The sequence below is a fragment of the Elephantulus edwardii genome, unplaced genomic scaffold, assembly GCF_000299155.1.
Source record: "Elephantulus edwardii isolate Elephantulus edwardi_28Jun2011 unplaced genomic scaffold, EleEdw1.0 scaffold00012, whole genome shotgun sequence".
Classification (NCBI taxonomy): domain Eukaryota; kingdom Metazoa; phylum Chordata; class Mammalia; order Macroscelidea; family Macroscelididae; genus Elephantulus; species Elephantulus edwardii.
Genome location: NW_006399762.1, coordinates 3862409 through 3874496, shown reverse-complemented (window position 1 = coordinate 3874496; position 12088 = coordinate 3862409). Strand labels below are relative to the sequence as shown.

General features: G+C 40.9%; 1 protein-coding gene across 1 annotated transcript in view; it reads right to left on the bottom strand.

The window, feature by feature from the left end:
- The window catches only part of BBS7 (Bardet-Biedl syndrome 7), a 77709-nt gene extending 70431 nt beyond the window's left edge, over window positions 1-7278 (bottom strand). The window contains exons 1-2 of the mRNA XM_006881050.1: window positions 7243-7278; window positions 3388-3453 (exon numbers count right to left, since the gene is read on the bottom strand). Coding sequence (XP_006881112.1) covers window positions 3388-3453; window positions 7243-7278 — 102 coding nt within the window. The remainder of the gene's footprint in view (window positions 1-3387; window positions 3454-7242) is intronic.
- Window positions 7279-12088: the final 4810 nt, after the last annotated feature.

The window sequence follows — 12088 nt, the reverse complement described above, 5'->3', positions numbered from 1 at the left end:
CTTAGAGAGGGACATCATGCTTGGGAGGGTGGAGGGACGGCGCAGGAGAGGAAGGCCCTCTATGAGGTGGATTGATTCAGTGACTGGGATAAATGGGATGGGAGTGTCGGAGACAGTGCGATTGGCACAGGACAGAGCGGAGTTTAGGGTTGTTGTACATAGGGTCGCAAGCGACTCGACGGCACATAACAACAACAACAACACAGGTTTTGCATGAGCACAATTTAAGTGTTCTGGGACTCTCATTCTTCTCAATGCTAGCTAGAATTTGTTAAGATTCTCACAGTCAGATGCCTTTGCATAGTCATTGAAACACAAGTAGACATCCTTCTGATATTTTCTGCTTTCAGCCTGAAAACATTCTGTTTTAGGTGTTTTGATTTGGAGGGGGGTTAGCTGTTTTTGAACAATTTTCACCAAGATTTTACTTGTTGTTATGTGCTGCCAAGTTGACTACAGCACATAACGACCCTATGCACAGTATCTCTGAACTCTATCTTATTCTGAGTCAATCTCATTGTCTCCAACACACCTACTCCCATTATCCTAGTTACTGTGTCGGCCATATTATCCAATGTCTTTCTCTCCTGTGGTGTTCCTCCTTCCTTCTAAACATGATATTCTTCTCCAAGGACTAGTTCCTCCTGGAAATATGCCCAACGTATGTGAGAAGGAGTCTCAAAATCCTTACCTCTGGGAGATATCAGTTTCACCCTCTCCACAAAAGACCTGTTTATGCTCTTGGGAGTCCACGGTATATTTAATATTCTTCTCCTACACCACAACTCAAAAGCATCGATGACTCTTCCGTCATTCTTAGTCATTGCAGCTCTGATCTATAGCAACTAACTGCAAAAACTACAGCCTGCATCAGGTGCACCTTAGTCTCTAGATTGGCATCAATGATCTTCAGCATTCTTAGAGAGGTCCCTGACAACAGATTTTCCCAACGCAATTTTTCTTTTTATTTCCTGAATGCGGGTGCCAAAAGTGTTGATTATGGACCCAAGCAAGTTGAAATCCTTAACAATCTCAATCATTTCTCCATCTATCATGATACTACCAATTGTTCTAGTGGTAAGAATCTTTGTTTTCTTGATTTTGAGCTTCAATCCATATTGAAGACTACAGTCCTTGACCTTCTGAAACAAACACTTCAGGTTCTCCTCAGTTTAGGCACTGGTGTGTCATTTGCATAGCACAAGTTGTTGATGAGTCTTCCTCCAATCCTGATGCCACATTCTTGCTCATAAAATCCAGCCTCTTGAATGATTTGTTCTACAAATAACTTGAAAAGGTTTGGAGACAGGACACATCCTTGACACATTCCTTTCCTAATTTTGAACCACATAATGTTTCCTTGCTCTGTTCTGAGGACTCCTTCCTCACCCAAATATAAATTTTGCATGAGCACAATCAAAAGTTCTGGGATTCCCATTCAGTTTAAGGTCAGCCACAATTTTTTGTGATCAACACAGTCAAATGTCTTTGTATAGTCAATGAAACATAAACAGACTGTCTAGTAATATTTAATAATTTCTACATTCTGTTGGGTCACCTTTTTTGGGAATGGGAACAAATATTGGCCCCTTACTTGGCCAGTCGCTGTCTTCCAGATTTCTTGGAACTGTCTGGCAAGCACATCTTAAATCATGCCAGTTGGTACTCCATCAATTCCTGGTATCTTACATTTTTGTCAATGCCTTCCTTGCAGCTTGCATGTCTTCTTTCATCACGACTGCTTAGTTCCAGATCACATGCTACTTCCTGAAATAGTTGTGTCAGTCAATACTTTCTGGTACAGTGACTACACATTCCCTCCATCTTCTTTTGATTTTTTATTAACATTATTATTGTTTCAGTAATAGGAGCTGTAGTGGCACAATTCTTACAGAGTGGTGCTACAAAAGCAAAAGGCAGCAGCATCTCTCTGGAAGCTTCCTTAAAAGAAAGATGGACGATCTCCCATGCAATTTACACTCAAAACTTACTGTGGTGAGTCAGAACTGACTCGCTGCTGTCTCACTATCAAGTTTTTGAAGGCTGCAAATTCCACAAGACAAATTGCCCTGTTTCTCCTGCACAGCTCCCTGTGCAAGTTACAGCTTCTCAAAAGACGCATGAGGGTTAGTGATAAGTCAATTCTGACTTGATAACAATGAGCTTAAGGCTTTGGATTCTTTTTAAAAACTGTGGTATTATGTTAAAGATCTTGTCAAGTATCTGTAAGTGATTCTTTGAAATTTTTTATTCAGAGAAAATCTAACGTAATGCCAGTCTTGTTGCCAAGGTTTTATTTTTTGCTTTGGAAAACACCATTTATTTGTTATGAAAATGATTTTGTTAACATGCAATTATTCATTTTCATAGAAAATATTTTAAATATTTCTCCCCTTCAATTTTATACAGTATTGCTATATACAGCCTACATAAACTAGTTTTCTGAGATCATCAGCAACTTAAAAATGTAAAAGGATTGGGAGACCAAAAAGTTTTAAAACTCCTGATCTAATAAATGACAGTAAGAAACCTGTTAACATATCTATCTGATTAAGTGCTTACATATCAGAATATTTTATTTACTTGTAAGCTTTTAATGTATCTTATAGGGGGCCCTGGTAACCAAGTGGTAGGAGGCTGTGCTGCAATCCCGAAGGCATGCATTTCGAATCCATGAGCTGCTCAGTAGAAGAAGGATGGCAATCTCCTCTCATGTGATTAACTGCCTCTGAAAACCCACTGAAGGATCAGCTATGGGTCAGTTGCAACTCAACGGTACACAAAAAAACAACAACAACTTTCTAAGAATTTTGTCTTACTGAAATAAGAATTTCTAGGAAATAACAGAATTATTCAATTCCTTTAAAAATAATAGAAAATGAAGTAATTTTACCTATATTGTACTGTGTTTTATATTTCCTTTTCCATATATATAATCTGATATCCACAGAGTAAATTATTACCAGGAAATCAAGAGAGTATTGTTTTTAAGTGGTTTGCTTATATGATTTACTAATTATACATGATATTTAGAATATACAAGAAAATTACTTAACCTGTAAACAACCTTTAGTATTCTAACCTCTATTCATGAAAGAAATTCCCATATTAGTATTGCTGTTCTTTGCCACTGAATCAGAACTGAATCATAGCTGACACTCCAGCAGGTTTTCAGAGGCAGTAAATTGCATGGGAGGAAATGAAACCATCCTTCTCCAGTGGAGCAGATGGTGGGTTTGATGAACCACCCGCCTTTCAGACTTCAGTGCAGCTGCTTACCAGTAGGCCACCAGAGCTCCCAAGTTAGCAGTTATACTTTTATAATAGTAATTTACCAACAATATAAGAAGTATAAAGCTCCCACTGTAGAAAGTTTCTATAAAATACCTTTTGTGTAGCTCTATGTCTTGAGGCAGGAAGCAGTTTCATAGTCTTCTGAGATGTCACACCTACCTAAAAAACATACCAAGACTTGTTGTCATATAATTTAAATTAGGTACACCAGAGATGAAAGAGTCGCCAATTTCCTATCATAAGCTTTATTTCTCACTGCAATTAATTAATGAATTACTAGTATGGTTGTCAATAGTTTGTCAAGTATTTAATTTTTCTTGAATCCACAATCAACACCCCTATGAAAGCAGCAGTCAAGTAGTAAAATGACATATCACACTAGGTAAAACTGCTACCAAGGACCTCTTTAAAGTGTATTGATGTCACTTTAATGAGTAAGATACATCTGACTAAATCCAGTTGCTTCATACGCATGTGACTGTTGGACAGTGAATAGGGGGAAATAAAGAAAAGTCAATGCCTTTGAAATTGTGGTGTTGGTGAGGAATTCCAATTACACCATCGTCACCCAAAGGACTAAATCTGAGAACAAGTACAACCAGAGTGCTCCTTAAAGGCAAGCATGGTAAGACATCATTTTATATACTTTGGAAATGTTATCAAGAGGGACCGATCCCTAGAGAAAGGTATTATACTTGGAAAAGTAGAGGGTCATATAAGGAGAGGAAGACCTTCAATGAGATGGACTGATACAATGACTGCAAGGATAGGCTTATGCATCACAGAAACTTTAAGGACAGGGCAAAACTGGGCTGGGTTTCATTTCATTGTATACAGAGTTGCTGAATGAGAGCTGATTAATGGCACCTAGCAACAACAATTATAAACTTATTTTCTAAGGAAATATACCACAAAAATGAGAATAAACCAACAAAAAAGGAAACTTCTGTAAATTTGTTAAGCAAAAAAAAAAAAAATTATGTGGCATTACTGATAAAGTGGTTCATAAAAAAATTCCTTCTATAAGTCTTCTTTCATAATTACAACTTGCTAAAGAGTTGGCTTTTTTAAAAAAATCCTTAGATTCATGTTCTTTAAAATGAAACAAAATTTGTGCTACAGAATAAAACATGACAACATCCAATCTAATAAAGGGTACAAATTAATTTACAAAAGGTAGGTTGCTCTGGCGGCCTACTGGATAAGGAGTTGTGATGTCATCCAAATGTATGAAGTTTGAATCTATCAACTGTTTCAAGGGCAATCTCCTGAGCATTTGTTGCTGTTGAGCTCAATTCATAGCAACTCCGTTAACAACAGATCTGACCCGTCTTATCTTACACCATCTTCATCATCCCTGACATACTCAAGAACATTGTAGCAGTCATTGTGTCAATCTACCTGGTTGATGTTCTTCTTCTCTTTTAATGATCCTCCATCTTTCCAAGCATGATGTCCCTGTCCAAGGAACAAACTCTACTAGCAGCATGCATGCCCTAAATATGTGAAACAAAACTTCATCGTTTCTGCCATTAAGAAGCACTCTCGCTATACTTTCTCCAAGACATATCTGTTTGTGCTTTTGGCAGTCCATGAGATACGCAGTATTCTTCTCCAATACTACAACTCAAAGGCATCAATTCTTCTGTCATCTATATTCACTGTCCAGCTCTCAGATGCGTAACAGGTGACTGAAAAGATCATGGCCTGAATCAAGTACACCTTCATCTCAAACTGGCATCATTGCTCCTCAGTAATTTGGAGAGATTCTTGATTACAAGACTTTCCCAGTGCAATACATCTGATTTCCTGACTGCTGGTACCAAGGGTGTTGATTAGGGATCCAAGTATGATGAAGTCACTGAAAATTTAATCTTTTCTCTACCTATCAGCATTTTGCCTATTAGTCCAGTAGGGAGAACTTGTTTTCTTGATGTTTAGAGGTAATCCACCTTGAAGGCTATAATCTTTCATTTTCTACAGCAAGCATTTCAAATCTTCAGCAAGTAAGGTTGTATCATCTGGCTAATAAAGGTTGTTGATGAGTTTTTTCTCCAATTCTGATGCCACATTCTCTTCACAGAGTCCAGCTTCTAAAACAATTTGTTCAGCATAAAGATTGATAGGTATGGGGAAAGGTTACAATCCTGACTCACATTTTCATTAATTTTGAACTATGTAGTATTCCCTTGCTCTGTCTGGATAACATCTTTAGTCTAGGTATTATAGGTTTTGCATTAGCACAATTAAGTCTTCTGGGATTCCCATTCTTCTCAATGTTATCCAAAATTTGTTATGATCCACACAGTCCAATGCCTTGTACAGTCAATGAAGCCCAAATAGATTTTCTTCTGGTATTCTCTGCTTCCATCTGACATCAGCAATAATATCCCTGGTGCCATGTCCTCTTCTAAACTCAACTTGAACTTCTGGCATTTTACAGCTTCTGTAAAGCCACTAGAGGTCTGCTACAAGTCATTTCCAACTAGAAGGCACATAACCACAACATTATCAGGGAGGATGAAGACAGTAGTTTGTTCATCAAAGAACTTTCACTAGGAGACATAGTTAGGTAAGAACAGGACAAATTGAGAGAGAAGTTGGAGGGGGGGAAATTCAGATCATAAAAAAAAAAAATTGCATTTAATATATATCCATAGTTTTACTTTGTATTTTTTGGGTGTTTAACTTTTTTTTTTTTTTGAGTGATTAACTTTTTAAAGTAGTAAGCTGTTTATTGAAAACAAATGAACCAAGTAAATCTCAAATTTACTGCCTCTGAGTGGGAAGTAATTTGCAGCAAATCCTCCAGCAAGTTGTCAGAGACTGTAAATGGAAGATCATGCACTTGTGAATCTACTGTGGATTTGAACTGCCAGAGTTAGGGCTGGCAGCATAACTCTCGAGGCAGTATACCACGAGCACTCCTTTAGCTGCTCAGATATGTATTCCTGGAATATCAACCTAGCAAATGATGGTTTGGCCCAAGGTGAAAGTGGAGGACAGTAGCTCAATTAGGAGGCTAGTTCAGTTAACCAAGAAAATGTCTGTGAGAACTTCAACTGAGAGTAATTGGCATGAAGGGGATATAGAGAATGAAAAAATATTTATGAGAGAACAGAATTCACCTGAACGTGGAGAGTAACCTGAACTTGAATGTGGAAAGTCAACTGAAGGTGGAAGCAGCTACATGGCTCCCTGATTCCCACCAGCTTGGAGGAAATGTTCTGACTGGACAAACATTTGCAATATTAACCTAAATGGCATGTTTGGACATTGGGGTGAGGGAGCTTATCAGGAACTTCATTCTGGATCTATGTTTTTGAGGAGTCTGAAGAAAATCCTGAAAGTGGAGGAAAAGAAAGAACATCATTAGCTTCAGATTTCTAGACTTCGTGTCCAGTATTGACTCTCCATCATTTTTCGCTATTAAGCCGAAGGCCAGCCGTATCCGCGAGATGACTCACTAGGCAACATCCTTAAGAAGATTAAATGCCTAGGGGAAACAAAAACCGAAGTTCACAAACGCGTTTTCACTGCTTTTACTAGGAGCTGGCTGCTGCGGTCCACGTCAAAGTCAGGCTCAAGGCTCCGACGCTGGGATGATGGTCGCGGGCTGAGATGGAGAGTCGGAAGCCACAGGCCCTCGGGTGGCTGCATCCGTGAGAACGGCCCTAAGGACGCGAAATTTCCAAGCACCCTCAGCAGGCACCAGCTCCACGGGGCGAACAGCACTTCTCCCCAAGTCCCCAAGGGCCGTCACACTCGAACTAGACCTGCCCATTCCCCGAGAACGGTCGCCCGGAGGGCGGTTTTGGGCCAGGCTCCTTCGCCCCCACACCCAGCGGCCCCGCAAAGTCTGTGGAAGAACAAATCCTCTCAGGGATCAGGGTTCAACCTTGAGCCGCCCGCACACACACCCCCACCGCCCGCCCCGCTCGGATTTACCTGTAAATAATCTGCTCGGTTTAAATTCAGTTCCATGATGGCTGGACCGGCACAACGGGCAGCGCCAGGCCAAAACGACAGGAAAAGGTGCAGCCGACACACCAGCTTGGTCCCGCCACTCAGGTCCCCCCTTAAAACCCTCTTAGGAGAAAAGCCCGGCTTCAGCGTCTTGGCAGGAGATGCGAGGCCGTGGCGTCGAAGTAGAGGCGTCTAGCGTGACGTCAGCACGCTCACAAGCGAGGTCCGTAAAAATGCGCCTCCGGGCCCTCCCGACGGCCCGCCCACTGCCTTAGCCTGTTCCAATCAGAGGCCGAGAGCAACCCAGCACGAAATCCAGGAGACCAGGAAAGAGATGTTTCCAGGGATACCAAGAGACGCATTCTGGACTCCTTATAGACTATTACTGTGGAGAATTGCTTCTTGGATCACAGGTGTGTGGCTCCAGAGAGATGTTAGGCAGTTTGAATGCACCGCTAGAAAGGGAAAGATTAGAATCCAACACTGTTAGCTTACAACAACAATTCTTAAATTTTGACCTCAAAACTCTTTTTGACCTTTGCAAAACTCTTAAAGTTAGTCAGGACCCCCAAAGAGTTCTTGTTCGTTTATCTATTAATATTTATTAGAAATTATAGCTGAAAAGAAATGCTTGAAGTTAGTTTAAAACAAATTCATTCCATAGATGACATTTTAATGGAAACATCCTTTTGAGAATAACAACTGAAAAAAAGGAGCACTGTTTATAATTTTAGTTAATGTTTGCCTGAGTTATAGTAGGAATCTCAGATCTGCATTGCATTCTATTTCTCACATTATGTTATGTTGTTGAAGCATATGAAGGGGAAACTGGTCCAAACTTATTAAATAGTAGTTTTTAAAAGGCACATTGCAACGTGAAATCTGGTTCCATTATACAAATCAATCACAGTAGAAATTTCTTGATATGTGTAGGTAAACTGTCAAACTCCTGATAGATAAAAATATTTTCCAAAATTATAATTTTTACTTGAGCACTAAAATTTTAAGCACTGGAAACATATATCAAAACAACTGGAAAATTGGGTTTTTTTTAAACTGATAGGTCTCTTCTGGAATGAGAAAGTGTTGCTATTTATCAAGTTTGAATAGTCTTTTTTGAGTATTCTTTGAAATAAAATACTGTTCATGAAAAATGTAGAGCATTCAGCTAGCAATCATCACTGCATTTCCTAAGACAATATATTTCAGTACTCAACAGAAGTGCTTTATGTATACATGCCATGTTGTCATATTTTTAAAGACAAGTACGTGAGAGTCTTAAAATTAACTTTTACTACTCCATTAAAGATATGAAATATAATTATATGAAACTTGGCTTTTTCCTTCCAGGATGAAGGAGTATGGTGACTGATACAGTTTGGAGACACTGTCTTGACTCATGCTCAGATACTACCAATTTAACCACTGGTGCTTCTATACCATCAGTGCAAATGTTAACACAGTGAAGAAAGTAAACAATGCCTTTGTGTTATTATGAAAATAGTTTTAAAATTGGAAACAACCTGAAAACGCCTGAGAGTTCCTCTAACGCCATAAGAATTGGCAAACCTACTTTAAGAACCAGTGCAGATATGTATAGAAAATTGTATAGAAAAACACTATTGATTCTGATGTCCTTGTTCTGGGATGGAGCCTTGACACCGGAATTTTCAAAACTTTCTGCAAGTGATTCCAATCTCCTCAGTTTGTCTTTTGAGTCTGACAGAGGAGGCAATGGAAGTGATCAGAGGAGTGAAGGATTTCAAGAACTGGTCACAACTCATTCTTCTTACTTCCAGAAAAGTGTTTTCCTCACAGTCTCCCAGACAAGCCAAGTATACATTTGTTGGGTAATATTGGGGAGGCAGAGAGAGCCTCTGACCAGGACAGATATAGCCTAAGCTCCAGATAAGTGGAAGTTTCCCAACAGCTTTTATGAGGGGTAGAGAAAGCTCCCCTGTGTTTGGCTGTACCAGCCTGAGAAAACACACCACCTGGAAAGACAGCTGGCGCATCTGTTGAGCTGGGAGTGGTCTACAGGAGGCTGAGGTTCTCCTAACCAATCTGCATGTGCCATCTCTGTAAACCTACCCTATCCTGTCTTCCTGTTTATATAAGTGCACTGCAGATACCAATAAAATTGATCTGGATTGACAAAAACAAACAAACAAAAAAAAAGAATCATTGCCGATTGCTCTGAAAGGGATCACAAAGGAAGGTCATGGATAGAGTGGGAGAAAAATATAGAACAAAATTTTTAAAAAATATAGAACAAAACTCAAAATCATAAAAATGGTCAGGCTTACTAGTCTAATGAAAACTAGTGGAACCTTGAAGACTGTGGCCTTTGTTGATGTTGTTATTAGGTGCCTGCTAGCCAACTATAACTTACAGTGACTCTATAGATGACAGGTCTGAACTCTGCCCTGTCCTGTACCATTCTTATCTTTTCTGCCACACTGGAATCCATTGTTAAGGTCTCTGTGTCACTCCATTTTGTGGAAAATCTTCCCCTTATTCACTGAGCTTCTACTTTCCCAAGCATGATGTCATCTTCCAAACACTGGCTCCTCCTGCTGACTATATGTCCAAAGTACATGAAAAGTTTCACCATCCTTCTGTCTAAGGAGCTCCCTAGCTGCACTCCCCAAGCCTATTATGTTCTTTTGGCAGTCCTCCACTTTCCATCTTTAGTACTCTTCTCCAGCATCACAACTCAAAGGCATCAATCCGTCTTTTGTCACCTTTATTCACTGTCCCAACTCTCATGTTGTTGTGTATTGTTGAGTCAGAACTGACTAGTAGCTGACCCTCCAGTGGGCTTTCAGAAGCAGTTAGTCACATGAGAGGAGATTGCCCATCTTTACTCGCAGAGCAACTGGTGGAGTTGAACCACGTGTCTTTGGGATCACAGGAAAGCTGTTTACTACTAGGCCACCAGCACTCCAGATGCACCTTAGCCTTTATACTCTGAAGCTGTCCCTGACTTTACATACCTTTCCAGTGCAATATGTCTTTTGATTTCCTCACTGCTGGTATCAAGGCTACTGACTGTGAATCCAAGTAAGATGAAATCGTTGACAATTTCTATCTTTTCTCCATCTATCATGATGTTTATTGAGGACCCTGTTCATGAAGGGGACTATAATGAGCTCCTCCAAGGTAAAGGTAGTTTGGAATTCCCCCCCCTTCTGTACTTCTGTATCAAGAAAGTCATGGACAAGTTCAGAGAGAGAGAGAGAGAGAGAAAAGAAGAAGAAGAGGAGGAGGAGGAGGAGGAGGAGAAGAAGAAGAAGAAGAAGAAAAGAGGAGGAGGAGGAAGAGGGAGGGAGGGAGAGAGAGGAAAGGAAGGAAGGGAGAGAGGGAGGAAGGAAGGAAGGAAGGAAGGGAGGGAAGGAGGGAGGGAGCGAGGGAGGAAGGGAGGAAGGAAAGAAGGTAAAAATCACTGGGATTTCTTTCCTTATATAATTGACAGTGTCAAGCCACAGGTGACTACTCGGGATCTTGGACTCTTTCTACCTTAACTTGAGGGCCGGCTTTCAGCCCCTTAGTAGACCTAGTCTGCAGTCTGTTGATCTTTGAGTTCCGCAGTTTGTTTTTTGAAAGAGTGATTTGTGCTTTGAACGGTAACCTGGAACATCTCTTCCCACGCATTACAGCTGGCATTTGGGCTGTCATTATGATTTAGCATCTTTGCCAGCCACAAATTCTCTGACATACTTCTCAGAGGCTCCAGGTAGCTAGAAGGAGGTGGCTGGATTTTGGCCCTCTCATATCCCTCTCAGAGATTGTGTATTTGTAGCTAGAACTATACTGCTTTGCATTGCAAATCTCCTTGTTTTTAAAGGGTCTGCTCTCCGCTGAAAAAGGCTCCTTCAGGTTGTCTTTGTGTTCCTCTCCATACAGACAGGGTCCACCATCCATCTTATTGCTGAAGGTGACAGAGATCTGAAACTATGCCCAGCTGGCTGGACTCCTCCCACCCCAAGGCCACATGACCTCTAGCTTGTTTGGTGGGAGTGGGGTGGGTCCTTTGGAATCAGATTGGAATTCAGATCTTGGCTCTGGCACCTCTAGGCCTTAGTTTACCTTTCTGGAAAATGGCCTAATTGAAGCTCATCCTCACAGAACTGTAAAGCTTCTGTAAATGAGAATGTGATACGGACCGGCCCCGTGTTTGGAACACATTGATTCCCTCGCTTAGGATATCTCTTTGCTCCTTCAGGCTTCCTTGTGGGTTCAGTTGGTCAGAACTACCTTACTGCTCAGGGATGAGATAGCACACTGTGGATTGGGAAACCAAGGCCCAGAGGGAGGAAGTGGCTTGCCTGGGACAATCCTTGCAGGAGGCAGTTGACAGCCTAACTGACCTATCTGGGGAAGTGTTAAGTGAACCTAGAAGTTGAATTCACTACTGGAGGAAGGAATAGTAGCATGTGGCCTAACTCAAATGTAGGGATCTAGCGAGCTCTGGTGGCCTAGTGGCAAGAAGCTGCAACTACAAGCTCAGAGGTGCACAGTTCAAATCCACCAGATGCTCTGCTGGAGAAGGAGGAACAATCTCCTCCTGTACCCATCAGATCTGATTTGACGGTACACACACAAAATAATGAAATTTTTTAAAAAAAGTAGGGATCTCTGATGTAGGCAGGTTAGTGTAAGGTTGCCGAGGAAGGACAGAACCCAGTTCAGGCCAAGAAAGACAGCTTACTGAGGAGAAACGCAGGACTGGCTCTCAAGCAGAAAACCAACCCCCACTATAAGTCAGGGAGGGGTTTTATATTCTCTTACAAGGAACTTGGGGAAGGGCATGCTCACAGATGTTTTC